The 23,883-nt window shown below is 27.9% G+C and overlaps 3 protein-coding genes across 6 annotated transcripts; 2 read left to right on the forward strand and 1 right to left on the reverse strand.

Moving 5' to 3' along the window:
• The first annotated feature begins 909 nt into the window (after positions 1 to 909).
• On the forward strand, positions 910 to 18,124 carry LOC127068567 (zinc transporter ZIP13 homolog). 4 transcript variants are annotated; one of them, XM_051004885.1, is made up of 6 exons: positions 910 to 1,126; positions 2,775 to 3,483; positions 13,590 to 13,700; positions 14,503 to 14,768; positions 14,882 to 15,464; positions 15,897 to 18,124. In XM_051004885.1, the coding sequence occupies exons 2-6, from the start codon at positions 3,261 to 3,263 to the stop codon at positions 16,070 to 16,072; spliced, it is 1,359 nt and encodes a 452-aa protein (XP_050860842.1). In that variant the 5' UTR covers positions 910 to 1,126; positions 2,775 to 3,260; the 3' UTR covers positions 16,073 to 18,124. The 4 variants fall into 4 exon arrangements, with proteins under 4 accessions (XP_050860842.1, XP_050860841.1, XP_050860840.1 ...); XM_051004884.1 differs by lacking the exon at positions 910 to 1,126 and adding an exon at positions 1,709 to 2,430; XM_051004883.1 differs by lacking the exon at positions 910 to 1,126 and adding an exon at positions 1,709 to 2,410.
• Positions 18,125 to 18,214: 90 nt separating this feature from the next.
• LOC127068566 (nucleotide exchange factor SIL1) lies at positions 18,215 to 21,572 on the reverse strand. Its single transcript, XM_051004881.1, has 4 exons — positions 20,920 to 21,572; positions 20,259 to 20,557; positions 19,906 to 20,168; positions 18,215 to 19,832 (listed from the first exon to the last, which is right to left on the reverse strand). The coding sequence occupies exons 1-4, from the start codon at positions 21,038 to 21,040 to the stop codon at positions 19,079 to 19,081; spliced, it is 1,437 nt and encodes a 478-aa protein (XP_050860838.1). The 5' UTR covers positions 21,041 to 21,572; the 3' UTR covers positions 18,215 to 19,078.
• A 190-nt stretch (positions 21,573 to 21,762) lies between these two features.
• LOC127068570 (complement component 1 Q subcomponent-binding protein, mitochondrial) lies at positions 21,763 to 23,591 on the forward strand. Its single transcript, XM_051004887.1, has 5 exons — positions 21,763 to 22,064; positions 22,435 to 22,585; positions 22,698 to 22,900; positions 23,168 to 23,256; positions 23,332 to 23,591. The coding sequence occupies exons 1-5, from the start codon at positions 21,851 to 21,853 to the stop codon at positions 23,479 to 23,481; spliced, it is 807 nt and encodes a 268-aa protein (XP_050860844.1). The 5' UTR covers positions 21,763 to 21,850; the 3' UTR covers positions 23,482 to 23,591.
• The last annotated feature ends 292 nt before the right edge of the window (positions 23,592 to 23,883 follow it).

The following is a 23,883-nucleotide window of genomic DNA, read 5'->3' on the forward strand; positions in this document are numbered from 1 at the left end:
CGAATCATTGTTAAGTAGGATGTTTTACTTGACAATAGCAAATTGTCGTCTTCGTAATAATGTTAAATACATATGTTAAATCATTACTAAATGTTTAAATAACATTTTTTTATACTATACATATCTACTTGTCTCTAGAATTACTTATAAAATATAATATATCGTTTGTGATAAATCTCTTTTGTTTTTCAATTGTTTTGGAAATAATCGTATTATCATTTTCTTTGTTTCTTCGTGAAATGTAAATTTATTCTTGATGAATGTAAATTTGCTATTGTTCAATCATAGTTCGTTATTGGAAAAAAGAAACATATATATATACACACATATATTATATGTTCGTAATATATAATCAATACACATACATACACGCATACACACGAGATTTTTATATATCTTTCCGATAAAAATGTCGATCTCAAAAGGAATAGTCATGTTTTTATTTTCTTATCGATCGTAAATAACACGAAAATAACAAGAGAAAGTACATATCAATCGTTATAACGACCGATATAACGATAATGATATTGATAATGTTTTCTAGATTGATCTTGTTATACTTTTCTAAAAGAAATATCTAAAGGAATAAAAGAGAGGGAGACTTCATGATCGATTATTCGCATGGTCCGCACGGTTTCGATCATTCGCACCGTCTCGAAATCTTTGATCGAAAGAAAAAGATCTTATCGACGAGCTCTTCGAGCGAACGGAGATAAAATTTATCTCCCGATAAATTCGAGCGAGGTAGGAGCATTGGTGTAAGAAGGATGTATGTATTAATCTGAGGAAAAGAAGAAGAAGGGATGAGAGAAAAGATTTAATCGAATCGGTTAGGGTTGTCCGTTAAGAGACAAAAGTTAGTCGACGTTACCGCGTTGCACGGCGTTCATTTCGTTCGTTAAACGTTTTCTTTATTATTATTACTTTTTTTTTGTTTTAATTTTTTCCTTAGTCCTTTTATTTTTAAAAGTGCCAAAGATATACATATATATGTATATCGTACATATACATATATATGTACGACGAGAATAATCGAACGCAACAACAACACCAACAACAACAACAGTAGAAACAGAAACAGGAACAGGAGCAAGAGAAGGAGCAGGAGGAGGAGCAGAAGAAGCAGGTGCAGTAACAGCAGCAGTAGCAGCAGCAGCAGCAGCAGCAGTAGTAGCAGTAGTGTAGCGCAACAGCAGCGCCCCTCTATCGATCTCTTTCGTAAACGGTCGTAGTATAGTAGGAATAGCAAAAAGACATAAAAGAAGACTCTGTTCTATTCTTTCCCTCCTTTTTTTACGTCGCTTATTGCCCTTCCCTTCCCTTCTATCCTCTCATCTTACTCATACATTCGCTCATTCGTTCACTTCCATCTTACCGTCATTTTCTCTCTCTCTCTCTCTCTCTCTCTCTCTCTCTCTCTCTCTCTCGGTCTCTTTCTTTCTTATACTCGCGCATTCCGTCGTTCTCTCTCTCTCTCTCTCTCTTTTTCTCTCTGCTATATATATATATATATATATATATATATATATATATATACATATACACATACATACACACTTTCGTTCTATTCGCTCACACATTCTCTGTCTTTCTTTCTTTCTCGTTCTCTCTCTCTCTCTCTCTCTCTCTCTCTTTCTCTTTCTCTTTCTCTCTTCTTTTCGAAGTGAACATGCGCGCAAATATGGCGGATGGTATAAAGGCGCCTGCCTACGGCGCAACGCGACCAGTCTAGAACGTGTCTCGTAACGGTGCTCCGTTCTCGTCCACCATTTTAAAACGATTCGCATTTTTTTCAAGTGCATACCTCGTGCCAACGTTCTTTCCTTTTTTTTCGTCTTCTTCTTCATCTTCTTTGTGTGCTTCATTTCAACTAATCGATAAAGAAAACTACTTGAAGAAAAGGAGAATAGAAATACATAATATATATATATTTATATATATATATATATATATACATACATACATACACACAACACACACACACATCACACTCACGTATATATATATATATATATATTTATACGTATCAGAGAGAAAAAAATCTTTCGTTCAAAGAACAGAGACAAGAGAAGAAAGAGAACGACGACATATGCGCTCGAGCGCGAGAAAGACGAAGACGGTTGGGGAACGAACAGGCGTATATAAAAAACGATATAACGCGACGATAATCGTCGTCGATCTTTTAGGCTCCTGAAGTCATGAAGTAAAAGAAAGAAAACAAAGAGAAAAAAAAAAAACACAAAAAAAGAACCAAAGGGGACGACTACCAAGTATTTCCTTCCTCTTCTCGAGGAGAGACGAGAAAAAGACACGCCGGCCAAGAGGCGCGGCGACGAACTCGGCTCGAAGCGACCGAACTCAGTCCTCAGTGTAGGCTAGTCGGCTCGCTCACGGTGCTAGTGCTTTAAAGGTGCGCGCGAGGGGTTGCAGGTGTTCATTCAAGAACGTTTCTCTCACTCCCACTCTTTATTTCCCCTTCCTTCTCTTTTCGACTAACCTAATCTTTCTTTCTGTTTTTCTTTTTTTTTTCTTTTTTTTTTTTGGTCTTTTTCACATCTTTCTTTGCTTCTTTTTATCCCATTTTCCCTCTCTCTTTCTCTCTTCCTTCGATCTCTATCCATCGTTAATGATACAACATAACCTCACTTTCTTTCTTTCTTTCTTACTTCCTTTCTTTTTTCTTTCTTTCTTATATATCATTGCTTACAATTAGTTTGAAAGTTTGTTAGAATTGTCACGTTTTAAAGGCGTCCGTGTTACTTTGTTTTTTTTAGGCTTACGCTCCTTGCACCTAAAGAAACACAAAAGTAATAACCAACAAGAACGAGAAGAACAACGACGACGAAAAGAGAATCTTGTGAAATTTTCTTCCTCTTCTTCTTCTTCTTCTTCTTCTTTTTCTTCTTCTAATTATTCTTAACCTGTTTATTTTTTTTCTGCTTTTTCTACTTCTCTTATATATATATATTTTTTCTTTTTCTTCTTTATTATCATCTTCTTTTTCAACGTTATCGAGTTTAAAAATTTTCGACTGATCAAATACGAATAATTTGTTATACGGTGAAAGAACTTTGATCCTACTGTGATATAATAATAATATTATTATTAATAATAATAATAATAGTATAGTTCAAAGAGAAAGAAATAAATAAATAAAAAAGGGAGAGTGGTAATACGCACACATACATATATACGTACATATACATACGCGCCATAACGCCGTCGAAAAACGCACTCGCCGGCGGCGATATATAACAAACATGGCGGTGAACATGTGCGCGCGAAATTGCACCGAGGACACAACCGGATTCTTTTTCGAGATGATCTACGACGATATTTCGTTACCTTGGAACGAATATTCCTATTATGTCACTTACAATCCTTGGTTCTTCTCAATACTTGGCAGTACTATGGTTGGTCTTGCTGGTGTATTACCACTTTTGGTTATCCCCATTGAAGAAGGCGCCGATCTCAAGAATGGAGGTAATTTTATTATATTTTTTAATTTATTACAATAATGCAAGACTTTCTTCTTTTCTTTTTCTTTGGTTCTTTTTTCTCTCTTTCCCTCTCTCTCTCTTTCTTTCTTTTTTTTTTGTTTTTAGATTATGAACCATTTGTAAATGAAAAGAAGAAAAACTTGTTAAAAAGAAAATCTTTTCGAATTTTCTTTCGAAGAAATGATTTGTTTATCGAACGACAAACGCAACATCACGATTCGTTAGAATCGTAAATATTTCAACGCAACGGTTGAGAACCCTTTTATTTTCTCGTTTCATAACGAAATTCCCTCGTGTTTCAAAGAGAAATTTTTTTTTTTTTATATTAATCTTTCGACGTTATTCCTTTGTTTCTTTTTTATTTTTTTTTGTTTATGACATGTTCGTGAAAAAAATGAGGAAAAGATAATAAAAAAAATTTTGTCAAACATTGTTCGGAAGAAATTCTTTATCGAACGACGAATGCGGCGCCACGATTGGTCAGGATTGAAATTAAAAACCGTTAGAATTTGAACGCGACGCTAGAGGATCTTTTTATTATACTTTCTGGTTTCAACGAAACTCGTTCATATTTCTTTCTCGTTTCGTGTATTTTATTTTTTTCTTTTCGCTTTTGATTATTATTTTTTTCTTTAAATCGAAGCATCATCGTTTTGTTGTCTCGTATGAGTTTTAATTAACGTACAATGATATTAACCTTTTATAAATAAAAGTTGTTCATTAAATTGTCATATATTTGCACGTGTAAGACGTTTCATTGTATATTGTTAAACATTTTCGCATGTAAATTATTCAATACAGACTTGAACTTTATACAAAGATAGATAATAATCTCAATAGAACATTTATCTTTTTCTTCTTTCGATAAAACAGCGTTTCTCAATCTATTATTCGTAGCTTTTTGCAATATGAATCGCAAAAGAGTGAGAAAGGTGATTGAATTATAAAATATTTTCAAAAAGTCATCTAGTACAATGTTCTTTGCAAATTTACGAGAATACCACAGTTAACAGTCGAGTCTTTAAAATAATATATGGATTTTTAAAAATCTTATTTTATAAATATTTGAACCGCGATATCATTACGAACAAATGGTCGTATAAAATATTGAGAAACACTGCGATAAACGAATGAGATAGAACTGAGGAATATTCTCGATCAAATTAAAACGTTGTAAATGAAGTAAGAATTTTCGATTTAAAAAAAAAAAAAGTATAGATAATAAATGGAACGACTATAAATATGTATAGCTATATTTACCGAACTGTTTGGCATTAGATTTTGGCAGGACCAAGTAACTCCGTCATTGGAAATACGTCGAACTAAATAATGCACATTGTGATTCATTTATAAGTAGGAATAACAATAGAACATTTTCTTTTCGTCTTCATCTACTTCCAAATTTGGGAAAGTATGATGAAATTTAATTTTAATCCGTTTAACATTTTCAAACAATGACTCGTCAAATTTTTATATCGAATGTTTCTACCATTTTAAGTGATTATAACTGGGATATACATATCTCCGATTTTATTGCTCGTATAAATAAATGTTTCGACTAAAAAAAAAAAAAGTTGCTAGGTTTTAACGGGAAAAAGTGTAATATTTATCGCAGTTTTATCTCGCAGAGGCATTCTGCTTTTTTTTTTTCTTTTTTCTCCATATATTTTTGAAATATTTATTTTTTTTTTTAATTTTTTTAATTGCCGCAGTTGGAACCATTGAATATTTTCTAATTATGCATTCGATATATACAAGCGCATATGGAAAAAAAAGGTTGAATTAATTCGACGAATGTTCGAAAACATTACCGATCTCATGAATGATGTATATTCGATAAACGTCGAACATATACGCTTTTCACCATATTCTTTCAAATGTAAGACCGATGAGATGTTGTACAAACCAACAATATTTCTAATTGCTTCTCATAGATAAAAATTTAGAGTCGTGAAGGGTCGTGCAACTTGAGATCAAATCGCAAGGTCAAATTTATTTATCAAAATAACACATTGAACTATCTATCAAAATACGAATTAAGCAAAATAACAAATTGATGAATATCAACGTCGTTCATTGAATTGGGCAACTCGTATTTGGAAAAAGAAAAAGAAAGAAAGAAAAATTCAAATAAATGGCAGGGTTGAGATGAACCTCTTCGAAAGAAATTTACGGCCTTCAATCAAATAACCATTATAACAATATCACCGCATTGTACTTCGCACTTCAGCAATCGTAAACAATGTTATTGCGATTGCACAAATTGATTAAACATCACGGCGTCTTAACTCGATGAAATGCCGATGAGAAGAAGTATTCGTTGCATTCGTATTGGATATTTTCTACAATTATTTTATTAAAAATTTGCAGGACAACAATGACTCCCTGTGGAATAACTTCGATAAATATTACATTTACCACTTTCAACTTTAGAAACTTGTACAGTAAACATTTGTTTCTAAAAACAATAAGATCGGAGATATATTCGAACGTATCATTTAAAATATGACACCCGTGTATAAATTCGTTATTAATTCAAGTATATATATATATATAGGGTGGACCATTGAAATCTGACCACGATTATTCAAATTGACGATTATTGAAATGTAACTTAAATATTTGTTATATTATTATAAATTAATATCAAATAGAATGACTTTAATTATTATATTATGTCTGATGTATGTCAATTGATAGCATCAATTTATTGTAGTTTTTTAAATCGTCAGATTCCAATCAGTCTCATTCTATACATATATACTTTCTCGAATTAATAAATAATGTACAACACAAATGTTGTATATTTTTTCAATTCAAAATTCCCGCCTCCGGTGCACGTATATTTATATGTGATATTGAGAAATCCAAATTCTACTGAGAGAAGACGTCTTTGTTCTCTCGTGAATTCTGACGTAAGCTATTTCTAGGGTCAAGCACACCGGATGATGGTGGGATGTTGTGTAGCTAGCATCATTCTATCCTTTTTTATCTCAAAAGAAAAGTTTTGCAATCGATGTTGTCGACGACAAAGTTTCTTGCAATCTAATTTCACCTGAAATTCATGACTAACGTAAATAACGATAACGTTACATGATCGAAATAACACCGTTTTTGTGCATTCGAGTTTTTCTTCATCGAATTTTATCTTTTTTCTTTCTTTCATTCTTTCTTTCTTTCATTCTTTCTTTTTTTCTTTCTTTCTTTCTTTCTTTCTTTTTCTTCTTACTTTCTATAACGCTATGTAACTTTAATAATCACACACTGTATATATTTCTCTATAAAATAAGTTTTTTTTTATATGTCATATTATTGCCAACAATAAACGCACCTGTTATTTTATGTCCGTTTTTTAATATCTATTTTCGTTCTTTATTTCTACTTTCTTTCTTTTTTTTTTCCTTTTTGTTCTTATTTTTTATTTTTTTTAAAATTTTTTTTTCATTTTTTCTTTTTTTTTTTTATTTTTATTATTATAATAAATAAGTTAGATTCTTCTTAGTAATTATACGGAGTGGGCTAAAAGTTTTTACAATAGATGAATCAAAAGTTTCTAACTGGGACTAAAAATTCCTTCAGGCTAATATTCCTCTTTTGATTGTAAAAAAGTTCTCAGGGACTCTAGAAAAAGAGTAATTGAGTTTTTAAAAATGATCTGCGAATCTTTGATCTAATTTGTGTATTGGTATAACTATAACTAATACTATAGTTTTTACGTTTTGTTTAACACGTCTGGTGTACGAACTAATTCTCTGAATTTTTTTTATTTTTAGTGAAAGTTTCTGCGATAGAAAATTATTCTATATAATCGATACTTGGAAACATGACTGCGTTCTTTACGTCGAGAAATTTAAACTGCGCAGAAACGATGTTTCACTAATGCAATTTGTATGCCAAGTAGTTAACACACACGCATATATATATACCGAAAAAAAAGAAAGATAAATACAGTAGAACATTAAATGTTGCAAATTTCAATATATACATAAAATATAGACAACAATAATTAACATTTTTCTTTTTTATTTTTTTTATTTTTTATTTATTATTATTATTATTATTATTTTTTTTTTTGTAATATCGAACATACTTGAATGAGATTTTTACATAATTACTTTATCGTGTATAAAATTAAATATTAATCATTATAACGCAATATTTCATCATTTACTTTTGCAATAATATTTTTTTCTGTTTCTTTCATTTTTTTCTTATTGTTCTATATTGTGCAATATATTATATTTAGATACGAGACATATCGTTCGAGACTTTTATTAATAATTTTATCATGTATAAAAATTAAATATTAATTTTTACAATATAATTTTAATTAGTTGCACGATAATGAATTATTCAATAATTTTATTGTTGCTCTATCCAAGCATTTAGAAATGCATTTATGAAAAATATCATTATCATTAATCCGGTATTATTATTATATATCGGATGGACTTTTTTTTTTAGACAACTAAAGCTTTAGATAACGTCTCTTGTTCGAAGATGACAAGCTTGTATGGTTAGTTCTATTCGTTATACGTTTCAGAAAGAGATATATAGAAGCAATGTTAGAAACAGAGATAGAGATAGAGATAGAAATAGAAACAGACAGACATATAAATGAGTGTTACGGGATACGGTCTCATTCACTTTACCAATAGTGTTATCGTTGTTATCATAATTAAACGATTAACAGGAACTTGAACAAAATAAAAGTAAATAAAACGAAAAGAAAGGATTATGTTAATACTGGAGTAGCATTGTTTCCCTATGAAACTCTAATCGACCTCTTTTCCATTCTCTCGGACTTTATCTCTATTTTCTCTTTCTCTCTCTTTCTCTCTCTCTCTCTTTCTGTCTCTGTCTCTTTGTCTTTGTTTCTCTGTCTCTCTGTCTCTCCGTCTCACTCACGTGTTTAATACCATCATAGTAAGCAAGGTCATGAAACTTGTTTGACGAAATTCTCTGCGTGACATGCATGCAAAATTTGTTACCTGTCCATATATCGGAATTCAAGATCATGAAATTTGTAGAATGTCCTTCTAGCAATGATAATGTTCTTAAGAAGTATTTTTCTCCACGATCCTTGTAAATCTTTTAATTCGTTTTCTCTCTCTCTCTCTCTCTCTTTTTTTTTTGTTTTTTTTTCTTTCCTTTTTTTAAGAGTCATCATCTCGATTTAATCGCTAATAATTGATAATTCGATAATAAAATCAAAAATAAAGTTTTGATAAATTTCTGTCGAGTATTATCGAAGTGGTACCACCGCGATATGGAAAAGGAAGAATATATAAAATAAAATAAAAGAAGGATGGACAAATAAAAAAAAATCATGATATAGTGATATTTCATGGAAAAGAGATAGTAGAAGGAAAGTACGTTGAAAATATCGCAAGTAATTTCTAATTAATGACTTCTTTTTGTTTCTTCTTTCTTTCTTTCTGATATATATATATATATATATATATATATATATATATATATATATATATATATATATATATACACATACACACATATATATATTTTTTTATCATACAACATCGGGAAAGATTAGCAACAGTCGATAAGATTGCTCACAGTCGTCTTATCTAACCTAATTAATGATGACGCGAAAGTGTTTTGTATTTAGACAGAAAAATAACACCTATTACAAAATTATGATTGAAAATGATTTTTTGTAATGGAATATTCTTTCATTTATCTTTTATTTTGAGCATTGTCATCGAATTGGTTATTTCTTTTTTTTTTCTTTTATATTTTTTTGCGATTAATTATTGTTAATCGTGACAGTCGTATATTTTTTCATAGATAATCGTTAGCTTTTTTTTCTCGAGATAATAAATTATGATGAATAAGAACATTATCATTGGAAGAAGAAAGAGAAAGAGCAGATGAAATAGGTATATGTCAATCTTTTAAAATGTTGCGATTAATCAAGACTTTAATCATTCGTCTTTCATAGCTAATGTCATTGCTGTCAGTTAAAAGTTAATATCTCGAGAATGTCTGTATAATAATTGTATCGAGCATTCTAGAAGGAAGTAATGTACTCATATTATTATCATATAATATCACGTGACGTTTTGTCGCTTATTTTATTATAGATAAAGAAATTTTAAAAGGCACCATGAAGATTTTAGATTTTCCATTTAATCGGATCGATAATCGTTCAGAGAGGTTTAATATTTTTTGATTAATTTATTGAAATTTTTAAACGATAAAAAACCAATTTTTTTATATTATATATATATATATATATATATATATAATGATATAACTCTTATATGTATGAGTTGATTCTAAAATATTAATTTTTTTTATCAATTTTTTTTTCGCGTGTGATATTAACGTTTTCAATGTAATCGTAAAAAATTTTAATTGAATAATAAAGTAAAGTACGCTTATCGATCTATCACCGAATGAAAATCTCATAATCTCTATTTTGACATATTCTCTTCTATTTAATATTGTAAAATTGTACAGAAAGGAAGTAAAGATATATTTATATATTTTCGTATCTCGTATTAATGCTAATATACGAACTTTGAACAAGTTATCTCGTTGCCACTTTAATTATCATAAACGTATTCTTTTTCCAATTTTTTTTTTTTTATTTTGCTTTGTTTTGTTAAACGATTAATCTCTCGTCTTGCTATTGATTCAACATATCTCTGTAGAAATAAAATCTGAATAATGATTATCGTACTGTATTAAATGTATACGTGATAAATTTCTTTAGCCTACTTTTATTATCTACATTTCATTATCATCATTATTATTATATTATATTATTATTATATTATAACAGTAATGAAAATTCTTTTTCTTTTTTTTTTATTCTAGAGAAAAAGTAATATTATATTATTATATATATATGTATAAGTACGTATAGGAATGTTATAATAATTTAATTCGTAGAAAATAAGAGGAAAGTAATATGGGAATTCAACGATGCAACAAATATAATAGGCTCTTATTTAATAGACAAGAAGAAAAGTGAAGTCAAGTGAGACTGCAAGAACGTTTGATCTTTCATCATCTCTATAGAAACATAACCTATTATAAGATGTTGCAAGAATAGATCGATGTTAACGCATTTTTCTTTATTTTTCTTTTTTCACTCTTGGAATAAATTTGAAAGACAAATTTGAAACTTGTCATATTTGATGTAGATACAATACTATAGATAATAGTAATACGTAGATAATAATAATTCCTATAGAAAAATTCGATACATCATCAATGAAAAACCCACATATTCATATTTATCATTTAACAAGCAAACACATTCATGATGAATCTTTTGATACTTTAGACTTGTTATCGAATTGCAAATTGTAAAATTGTAATCTCTAACGCGATTCGTTTAGTTCACGCAAGGTCAGTCAAATTCTTATGCATGTTTTCAAACACGTGGTAAAATGCATGATTGGAATTATGATAGAAATAATTTTCAATATCTTTTTATGAAAAATATTGCTGTGACGATTATCGATCACGCCATTTTTCAATCGTGTGGTATATACACACACACACACACACACACATATATATATATATAACTTAAATAATTGTTTGTTCTAATAAACACATAGAAATATGATAATTATACTCATTTTTTACTTACTCTATAATTTGCTATTTAATTATTTACAACGAATATTTTTTTTTTATTCGATCAATGAATAAATTAGACCGCTCTATTAGAATTGCAAACGATTCTCGAACAATATCGATTTTACGGTCGAACTTAATGACGCAACGATTATTTTCGTCGTTTTCGTCGTTTTTGTCCTTTTCGTTTCTTCGAAATAATTGAATAGTTTGTCTTCCTGTTATATACACGTTGTATATATTGGGCAGTATATAAACGGTATATATTCTTTTGTTTTGAAAAGAAAAAAGAAAGAAGAAAAACTAATGTCTTTTATCAGCAATTATTCTGCTAGTCGTAATCGATGTTTCTTGAGATCTCCAATTAAGACTGTTAAGTATAACAAGATAGTTCATTCGTTATAAATAGCAATGCTCATGGTTCCGTTCATAATCATTTACGATAGCTTCTGGATGACATATTGAACGCAAATAAATTATTCATAAAAATTATTAAATAAGAAAATAATTAAAAGAAATGAAATTATAAATTTTTAATCATTTCTTTCTTTTTATTTTTTTTTTATTTTCTATTATTATACAACGAAGAAGTTAAGAATATTCGTGTATAATGGAATGCACATTTATCTTTTGTGGGCAGTTACGTACAAATCAGAGATAATTTTTTTTCCAATGAAATTACATTGCGTATGTGTACTTGCGAACAATAACAAAAAGAACAGTAACGTCGAAATACGCCTACCATATATCATCACGTAGGAAGTTTTAGATAATAGTATAATACATATCTAGTTTGATGAGAGAGAAGTTCTAGTTTGTAAATCTAGCTTCTGTTCTTGTTACATTTTACAAACGTTTGGGGTTTTCCCTATAATTTCTCTTAGAATTTCTGGAAAAATTAAAATATTCGCATTAGCTGATATCGTATCTTTTGTTTTGTAAATTGTTCATATAGAGACAGAGTTTCACGTCCGTTTTATATATATATATATATACATGTATGTATGTATGTATATGTATGTATATATATATATATATATATATATATATATATATATATATAGATGAAGTATCATAGATAATATGGCTTCTATTCGTCGAAGACCTTTGAACGGATATTACAAAAGGAATCGTATTTAATATGTTACAATAATAATAATAATATTCCAAAGTAAAAAAGTTACGTTAAACGATTTACACATGTCAATGTATACTGCATCAATTATATTGCTACAAGTTTGATATTTGTGTCGCATTGTAATGTATGATCGATAATAAGAATAGATTAATGCAATATCCTCATGTAAAGTCACGCTCCTCTTCTCTTTGGGTTTTTATCGATTTGTCGTGGATTATATATTGCGACTGATTATATTCTTTTTTGTTTTATTTTTGTTTTCTTTTTTCTCTTCTCTTTTTTTTTCCTTTTTTCTTCCTCTTTTTCTTTTCTTTATTTTTTTTTTCTCCATAGCTCGACCCTACGTCGAGTTTATTTTAAGAAAAAGAAAGAAAATCAATGTTTAAGTTAAAATAATGTTTAACTTAAACAAATAAATAAAATTACAAATGTAGGATCAGAATATTAGGACGAAATAATTTAACTTGTCGAAACGTCGCATTAGAACGATCGTTTTTTTAAATATAATTCAAGACGTTTTATTAAAAAAAAAAAAGGACAATATATTTCCATATTCTTATTGTACAAATACTTAAATTTTTCCGTAGACATACACACACACATACACGCGGTAACATTTATTATTAATGTCACATAATCCAAAAATAAAAAACATGTGTTTCTCGAAGATATGTGGATCGATGAAATTACATTTTGTATGTTCATTGACTCGACTATAAAAAAGAGCATATAATTCGTGATAAACGACTTTTCGTTGAAAAGAGGTTAACTTTGACCTTATCTTCGTTTGCCATACGTTCGCCAATCGATCTTATATATATATATATATATATATATATATATCACATATATCATTATTAGTCCCACGTATATATCACATGATATGTATATACATGTGTGTGTGTGTGTGTGTGTGTGTGTGTGTGTACGTTTTTACTGTGTCTATTTTGAAGTATTTTCATGATATCATCTGGTACGACAAATCAACCCCGTCGTAATTGAGTGCAACTTTGTCGTCATTTCTTTTTTCTTTTATCTGTTATATTTATCTGTTTTTTACAAAATGATTAATCAACGACATGCGTACATACGTACTTACGACGTACGTATTTATATAAATCATCATTTACAAAAAGCAAAAACACGAAAAATTAATAACATATGCAGATCACAAACACACACACACACACGTTTATTTCCATCATGCATATTACGTTTAATTTCAATATCGTATTATTTCAATATAATATTATCGATTATTCATTAAGTTAAAAAATAAAATAAATAAATAAAACTTTTATAATCCCTCTTTCTTTATTTTCTTTTTTCTTTTTCAGCTAGCGCAGGAACATTGAAAATGCTTTTAAGCTTTGCCGTTGGTGGTCTTTTGGGCGACGTTTTTTTACATCTTTTACCAGAAGCATGGGAAAACGATTCGTTGAAACGAGGTAAGAAAAAATTAAATATGATCGAAAAAACATACGATAAAGGAGCTATATAAAAATGCTTGATAAATGAAATTTTACGAATTGGATTTGAACGAAATAGATTAATTATTGTGTACAACAAAAACTCCAATAAGATTTAAGTCAGATACATTTTTGTAAATTGTTTTTTAGGTTAACTTTTAAGATCAGATCACACACACATATATATATACATATAACATGTGCATAGTTCATGTATAGAAACCAATTCGCGATTTGGAACGCTCTGTATATTCTGAATGAAGTCCTGTGTGTATCTATGTATATTAGAAGAAGCTTCCATCCGGTGGAAGAGGCTTTATGAACTCTTTGTAGAACGCCTTCGAACTCTATTATGCGTCGGTTACGGATTTGAATCGCCAGCTGTGCCCCGATAAATTGAACTGTCTCTCTCTCGACCAATAGCGACCAACCTTTCCGATTTGTCCCGAGAATGCACACGATGATTACAATTCTTCATTTTACGCTAATGTTCTTCTTTCTTCGAGCAATTATCTATCCCGTCGAAGAAACTCGATAAAAAGTACTCGATTTTGTTTCTTCTTTTCCTTTTCTATTTGTTTCTTCGATTATTATTATTATTATTATTGTTGTTGTTGTTGTTGTTATTATTATTATTATTATTATTATTATTATTATTATTATTATTATCATCTTTATTGTCATTATTATTATTTTTTATTTTTATTATTGTTGTTGTTACTTGTTATTGTAGTTGTTATGTTGTTATTGTCATTACTATCATTTATTAATATATTTTTAGCTGAAAATTCGAATTCTCCATCTATGCCCTGTGGTCTTTGGGTTCTCACTGGATTTTTGGTTTTTGTCATCGTTGAAAAAATTTTTGCTTTCGATTATGATCCAGAGGAACAACAAACAGATGATAACAAGGAACCATCTGAGAATATTACAAAAAATCTTGAAACCGAAAAAGAAGAAATGGAGAACAATAATTGTATTAATTTGATTGGGATTAAACAAAAGAATGGCTATAATCAACGTTGTACGGATAATGAACTTTTGGAGGTATGATTATTTTCAAGTCATTAATAAAAATATTCTTTGAATTTCTTTTTGTTTTTTTTTTTTCTTTTTTTAAATATAAAGTAATCAAGAAGTATTTTTCTTTTGATTATTAGGTGGAACCCTTTCTGGAAAAAAAACCAATGAAGAACGGTTACATGGAGATGAGTAATGGTGTGAAGAAATCAAAAAAGAATGGTTACTTAAAATCGGAGTATACGAATGGCATCGTTCTGTCTGATAATATGTCAGTTGATGAAGTCAGCAATTGTTTGAACAGACTTACGAAGAACAATGGTCTTTCATCGTCGTCATCTTCATTATTGAATGGATGTATCATTGACAGAAAACGAGTATCGTCTAATACAAAGGAAAAAATCACTCGGAAAACTGTTGATACTGTTGTCCAAAAAACTAGGCCAAAGCACATAGCAGGATATCTGAATCTTATGGCAAATTGTATTGACAATTTTACTCATGGATTGGCTGTAGGAGGTTCTTTCCTCATGTCCTTTCGATTAGGCGCTCTAACTACGTTTGCCATTTTGATTCATGAGATTCCACATGAAGTTGGTGACTTCGCTATTTTACTTCGCAGTGGATTTAGCAGATGGGATGCTGCGAGGGCACAACTTTTGACTGCAACCGGTGGCATTTTTGGATCTTTGGCCGCTATTATTTTTTCTGGCGGCGAAGTTGGTAAGTAGAATGATTTACATTTCTAATTTTTTTTACTAATAGATTTACACGAATAAATAATTAATAAAAATACAATGTACAGATAACTGTTTTATATAGATTATAGATAGATTATGTTACAACAGTAAACTTAATTTTATATTCAATAATATGCTCTTTATTACTTTTTGTGAGTCATCCTGTACAATAAAATAATGAAATGAAGTTGAAAAACAGATTTCATTGTATAATTTATATGAATTATTTTTAAATTGCCAGCACTTCCTATGTCAACACTTCGTATCTTTACTGATAACTTCTTCGACCCTGATTTATTACGAGGAAAATATTGTGACAATTTGTAATTCAGTATTAGAAATTTATTAAATAAGTTAGCCTTTATGTTGTTTTAATAATAAATATAATATTTTTTATTATCGCGTTTTGTTACAGCGGCAAGGACAAGTTGGATTTTACCATTTACTGCAGGTGGTTTCCTTCATATCGGCTTAGTTACAATTTTACCAGAACTGCTTAAAGAATCTAGTCCAAAGGAATCTTTAAAGCAACTCGCTGCTTTGTTATTTGGTATTACATTAATGGCGATTTTAACAATTCTTTGCGACTAAAAGATATATATTTCATTCAAGGAAGGAATTAATTTGAACAAATTTATGTAGAGCACTAAAATCTGTTGATCATTTTATGATGGTACTTTTCTGAAGTACAATTTCTGTAAGAACATACTCTCATTAAATAATATATATGTGTGTGTATATATATATATATATGTGTGTGTATGTATGTATGTATGTATGTAGTATATATGTATATATATATATATATATTATATATATATATATATATATATATATATATACACGAATATATATTATAAATGCCTATCCCAAGAGAAAGATAATATGTTGCCATAAAGTTACATAATTTTATTGCTCTATTAAGATAAAATTTCATCAAAGAAAGATGAATAATCAACTGGGAATTAATTTAACGACTGACCATACTCTTGTATATGGATACATTATTACACGCTCCAACACATAAATTGTATCTTACAAAGTTATAGGAGTCTATGTATATATATATATATTAAAAGTATCCTAAAATATTAAAAACAGTTTAAATAAGCTTGAGGGAAGCACTACTTTTCAGATTCTGTGATCCTTTACAATAATTAAGAATGTGTTTACTATACGAATCATTTAAACTAACTAATGTTATAGTATTCTTATAATCGAAGGAGAAGAGTGTAAATTTATTTTTATAATCTCCAAAGTTAATCACATTTCTGTATCTAAATAAACTTTAATATTTTTCCTCTTATAAACTAAACAACTGAAATGAATTATTTATATTGGCAAATTGAAATAGATAATGTTATATATAGATTGTGTTGATCGCAACTACATTCAATTGAATTCTGTAACATTGTATCCAAAATATTATATTATGAGATGTGTAACGAATTGACGAATGACATTTCATGTTATGAAAAAGGTGAAGGTGTGTAAATAATTTTTAATGCTTCCCCTTCTTTGACATTGAAATTAAAAAAGGGCATTTTATAAAACTTTAAATTACATGAGATCACATATGATATAAATTCTCCGGATATAAAAAAGAAAGAAAGTAATACACAAGTATATTAATCAATATACTTACCTGATTAAAAATAGAGAGAGAGAAAGGACATATGTTTGAGTTCCTAAAAAAATTCTATGTGAGTATATGTTTTCAAGAAAAACTTATAGTCTATTTAAGTGAGAACGAACGATTGCGTTGATGTTATATGATGCGATGGTGGGAAAATAAAATTGTATAATAAATAAACGAATTGAAAAGTTAATGGATACAAAAATTATATTATGTAAAGAAATGTAAAATTAATGATGTAGATATGTACGATCATTCGAGAAATAAATTTCAATACGTAATATTTTATAAAATTAGATGTATATCGCGCGCGCACATACCCACACGCACACAATTTCGTTATCTATTGATAGAAAAAGATTAATTAAACCGATAATAATCATTATCGAATAATTTTTAAATTGGAATTTTTTATGAAATAATTATATAATTATCACGTTATCGTTTGTTACTAATAAGTAAGCAAATGAGTATACACAGTCAAGATAATAGGCCTAGTCTTCTCTCATAATGCCTAGAATATATAAATATCGTTCTCTCTAAACTTACATATGTAAACACAAGGAAAAAAAAGAAAAAAAAAAAACAGAAAAAAAAGATACACATCAAGAGTTTTTTCAATGTAATTAAATTCATTTATATCCAAACGGTAACTTAATTATTTTATTCAAAACGATACATGTGAATGTATATATTGTTTATATATCTCTTTGTAATCATATGATCTAAAACAATCCTTGTACTTAAAAGGTAGAAAACAAGGTATTCTTTTCAAAAAGAGAAAGACAACAGAATAATAATGGATGAACAACAAAAAGAAAAATAGGAAAAAAGAAAAATAATTAACATGGTACAAGAGTGCCTTTCCAAAGCACCTGTATATACAAACTCTGTTTTAAAATATATTTCCCACGTATTAATATTTTTTGAAAGTTATGACTTATAATAACGAATCCAATTAATATATGTAATCATTAAAATTTGTAAATAAACTATATTATATTCTATCAGTTATTTTTGTATCATAATAATGTCCTATATTGAAAATAATTTTGTCAATATAATTATAGTATATACAATGAGGTAGTCAATATAACTAGATCTGCAAAATAATTTAATAAATAATTGTTCTCAAACAGTGAAAATATAACATTTGTGCCTTTTTACTTTAACATAATTTGATATTAATTATGTATTAAAAACTTGGTACTCTTCTATATTCTAGTTTCCTATAGTTTTAAAAATATACGTTGTTCATGTACATATATAAATATGTATAAATATGCATATAATGTGTATACATATATGTATATATATATATGTATGTAAACAGGAGTGATATCAACTTCAACCTACGAATTTTAATCTAATTGAAAAATTGCAAGAATACATCAAAATGACAAACAATAATTGATAAAGACCAAGAGTTTAACTTATTTTTGTTTTTAAATGCAATTTATATTAACTTTTTACTAAACGGAAAGAGAATATCACTCTGTACACATGCGTACATATATATATATATATATATATATATATATATATATATATATATATATATATTTATATATATATATTGTATAGTACATTTTTTTACATTGGTCTATAATCAAAACAGGTTTACAAGAAACTTCAATTTGAAAATAAATAATATATATTGTTTTCGTTTTTATAAACTTGTTTTGATTTAGATTATACGAATCACATTATATAAAATAATCAGTCACATAGAATAATAACCTATTTACAGCCTTTGTAATGTACATTATAATTTTTGTAGATATAAAACATAATGAAAAATCTTTTGTTTCAGGATCACAATTTCACGTTCTGTTTCACAAGGATCGCTGCTTTTGCAATATTAAATATTAATACGAAAATGGTACTCTCTTTCCCTGGGTTAAACTTATTTATGATACATAATTATATTCTATTTTGTATACAGATTCCATTAAAGTTATTTACAATTCTTCGTGCAATGACATTTCAAAGACTATCTTCAATTTTTTAATCAGTTGTATCTGATTATTGATTATGTCCGCGTCATCTGATTCTACAGTTCCAATTAAATTTTGATAAAGATTTAACATGTCGTTTATAACTTGTAGAAGCATATGTTTGTCCATGTAAACTTCGTTTTTACATATGGGATTAATCATAATCATACTTTCACTTACAACTTCTAGTAATTCATAATTGTCAATTTCATTTTGATCACGAAGCTCATACTTGAAACTTTTGATCATTAAATCGTATAAATATTTGCAATATCTATGCATTAGTAATTTTTGTTCAAGATCCGTGGCAGCATATTCTTTTGTTTTCGCATCACGTTGTCTAATATCAGAAATTTTTTCTATATCTTGCCTTTCGACGATCAAATCATTAATAAGTCTCATAACTTTTAATTGTGTTTGTAACTGATTGTTATTCAAAATTTTTCCAAAAATTTCTAAACCACCATGATCAAGCAATGCTTTCTGAGCAGCCGGAAACTGACGTACTAAGGCACTCAATGCAAAGAGACATCTGGACTTTACCAAAATTTTATTATTTGTTGATAATATGTGTAGAAGTTTCTGCATCAAATCTTTTTCTAATGCTTTCGCTTGTACTTTTGGATTTGATTGAACAGCAGCACCTAAAAGCCTTAAGGCTTCCGCTTTTATTTCATTGTATGTGCTATTCAAACATGGTAATATGATGTTACTTATCCTGTAAATATTTCAAACAATTAGTTCTTTATCTTTTTTAATTAAAAAAAATACAAAACTATGAGATATCTTACCCTTCCATATCAGCAAATAAACGAGCAGTGTCAATTTGATGAATCAAATATTCAAAACCATTAAGTATATCCAAAATGATTTCAATTTCTATATTCAATAAAGAAGATGTATGCATGGGCACTTTGTATAATTGAAATTTCTTGAATAAAGTGTTCAAAACTTCGGCATCTGTGGTAATATTAATTTTAGCTGCTTTTAATTCTTCTTTCAATGTTTCATAGGCTCTCAATTTCTGCATCATTTTAGCCTGTGTACTTTCATCCTTAAAAACACAAATATATAAAAAGATTATAACATACAAACTGCAATGTGTCTTTCGATATAGATTATTGCAAAAAATATTTTTTATTACATTTATTTCAGATGGCAAATCAGTTACGCTTTCTTTAATCTTCTTCAGTCTAGCTTTTAATTCCATAATTGGAACTTTTAATGCTTCAGATTCTTTAGTTTTTGTAGATTTCACAGATTCATCATCCTCTGACTCTAGTAATGTTTTATCCGGGTGTAATATCAATGATTTTGAATGAGATTGATTGGTATTTTCATTAAAATCTTTTTCCTTTGTTTCCTCATCATCCATTAATTTAGCTTCTGTAACTCCAGTTTGAAAGTTATGCCTTACATGTAATCCTCCTGGTATTGGTTCACCTAAACAAATTTACGATTAATTATTCGCTTTGTTTAGATATAAGAAGGATACATAAAGTATATAATGTTTCAATTTTTTTATTACACATATCTTAATGATTTAATTAATCTGACAATGTGTCATTATATTTTTTAAATTATAATAATAATAATATACATGGCTAAAGAAAATAAGTGAATATTTTTTTATATTATATTAAATAAGAATTGTGTTAGAGAAGGAAAAAAATTTTTATTTTGGAAAATATTAAACAAGTTTTTGTTATCGTGATAAATTATCGAACGGTCAATTCGACTGACGTGGTCTTACGAGATGTCTTATGTTATCATATAACAATAGTTCTAAATATAATATTAATTACCTTTTTTAATAGTTTGCCATTCACGTGATGGTACAAAAACACTTTCGTTTTTTTCCGAACGAGTAAAAACAAATAAATGGAAATAGAGAAGAAATGAATACAGTCGTATATTAGCATGCATTTTGATGAAAAATCATAAAAAAAAAATTAACAGCACGTTATATAAAATAACTTTTTAACCGACAGACCAGATATTCAATAATGCTATTGTTTAAGTCAATGAAGAAATATTAAATCACGTAACTAATAAAATTTAATTTCTCGTAAATTCCGTAAGTCGTTTAAACACTTTTTGAACAGGTGCTAAACCTAACTTAACTACTGAACGTGTACTTTTGATTTTGAGCGCTATGCGGCGCTAGTGTCCCATAAATCCTTAAAAGCAAACAAATTTTAGAATAGAAAAACTTGACATTGAGTAAACATTGGCCTTCGATTATCAAAATATTCATACGTAAATATGTATTGATCTTCAATTGAACCTATTTCAACATATTAATATCCGATAAAATTTATTCAATTCAAAAAAATTCACTTCACTGCTACCGAAGAATTTAACTTAAACGAATTATGAAACAATCGAATTAATCGAATGTTACAAAAACTGTTGAACAATCACATATATGACGTACATAAACTACTTCACTTTCATAAAGGGCAGTAATACTGCCATCTGCTGACTGAAAAGTAAATTAAATAAAAAAAACATGGGAATTATTCCATGTTAGTTATCTTCAGCTAGGGTTTTTTGAAGTTACAGTTCCGAATTAAACTATTTCCGTTTCGGAAGTTGTATAAAATAGGAAATAATATAAGGTTGGTAGATTGTGATGCAACCATTTTCTATTACTATTCTCTATTCTCTTCTTGCCTTTACGCTGTACGTATTGCACATCGTAATAATCATTGAAAATAAATTGTAAAAAAAAAGATGAATTGTTTAGTAAGGAATCTACTTCGTGGTTCTGCCATTAAAAATATTTTATTTTCAACTTCTAACAATGGTTCAATGAACAATAATTTATATCGAACATTGTGGAACATGTGCAACCGGCAAAACGATGCTATAATATCATTTGCTGTTCCGAAAATTCAGAATTCACAAATTTATGGTTACGAATGTAATAGAAATGCTCATACTAAAGGTAAATATTTTTTTTATCAGAATTTGTTTCTACGAATTAATTCTTTAAAGAATTTTATTAATTTTCAGAATGTATTTTTATTTATTAATTAATGTTTTATCTTTTTCATATATATTGCATTCATAATATTGCATTTTTAGATATAGTTTGAATTTGATACAATTTTTAGTTTTTATAATGTTATAGTATTTTAATTTTTAGTTTTTTATATTTAAATTTATATTTCAGTAATATTTCAACATCTAACGTTTTAATCATTAGCATTATGTTGTGTTATCATTATATATAATTCTTATATAAGATTATTGGAAATAAGATTGTTGAGCTTATTTAAGATTGTTAAAAATATGTTTATTATTTATATTATCAGCGGAGAAGGAATTAGTAGAGTTCTTGGCTGAAGAGATAGTTGCAGAAAAGAAAGCCCAGAAATTAAAAACAATTCCAACAGAATTAGATGGTTTTAAGGTATCTCTGGATAGTGCCGAAGTTACACTTCAGAAGAAAAATCAAAATGAAGAGTAAGATTAAATATAATGTTCAAAAATATATTAACTAATATATGATATAAAGTAATAACTTTATATTTTAACTCCTAATACTAATATATCTCAATTTTATAATCCTAAACAGAATTAGAATTTCGTTCAATATAAATCATACGGTAGATTCTAATTCTGAACCAGAAATTGATCCTCAAAGTGATAATGCAGATATTGGAGAAATGAAAAGCAAACCATCGTTTACCGTAGATATTGTAAGAGGAAATCAAACTTTAGGATTTACATGTTCATTTAATAGCGAACCAGGAGCATCCGGAGCTGATGATAGCTATAGTAAGCATAGATTGTTTATAATTCATATAAAAAAATATAAAAGCATCATATGAATAACCAAAGTGTTGAGTACAAAATGATGATCAAAATCATTTTGATTATTATTCTTTGGAAAATCAAATGCATTCTTATAAAATTTTATTCGTAATTGTTTGTTATGAAATAATTAAATGAGAATGTAACATTTCTATACTATTGTAGAAAAATTGCATTTATTATATGTTTAATAAGATAAATGTAATAATAAATTACATTTATACTTTTTAGATGACATTTTTGGTATCGATGAAATAACTTTTTATGAAGGAGAACACAGCGATAAAGTGTATGCAGTTGCTGGTGAAATTATCGATGGTGTAGGTATCTTTGTATTATAGAATATAGTATTTTGTTTTTATGCGATCTAAATATATTTTATTCTTTTTGTATAGTATCTATACGATCTCTTGATGAATTATCTCGAAGAGAAGGGTATTTCAAATGGATTTGCTGAAAAAATCATCGAACTTAGTACAAATTATGAACATACAGCATATGTTAGTTTATTAGAAGGTCTTTCAAAATTTACCTCTAACAAATAAGTTTCTACTCTTTACTGCTTTCTTATTTGTATTTTCCAATAGAAACATGTAATCATCATATTAAGTTCTTAAATATTGTTAATGAAAATGTATTTAAAAAAGTAAACGTTTATCATGCATATATAAATATCATCATCCCGTTGAATCTTTATAAAATAGTTTATAAAAAATAATTTTATTTTGTGTTCTTTTCATTATAATTGTTTAATTATAATAGTTGTAATAATAATGATATAAAAAAAAGTAATAAAAAATGTAATATGATAACTTATTTTAAAACAATAATAGAAAGAGTACTGATTCTGAAATCTTCAAAATGATGTAGAAGTTTAATTTTATCTTTGTATATTCGATTAGAAATAGAACTCAAACACGGCAAATTAAAAAATTAAAAATTCATTG

The sequence above is a fragment of the Vespula vulgaris genome, chromosome 13, assembly GCF_905475345.1.
Source record: "Vespula vulgaris chromosome 13, iyVesVulg1.1, whole genome shotgun sequence".
NCBI lineage: Eukaryota > Metazoa > Arthropoda > Insecta > Hymenoptera > Vespidae > Vespula > Vespula vulgaris.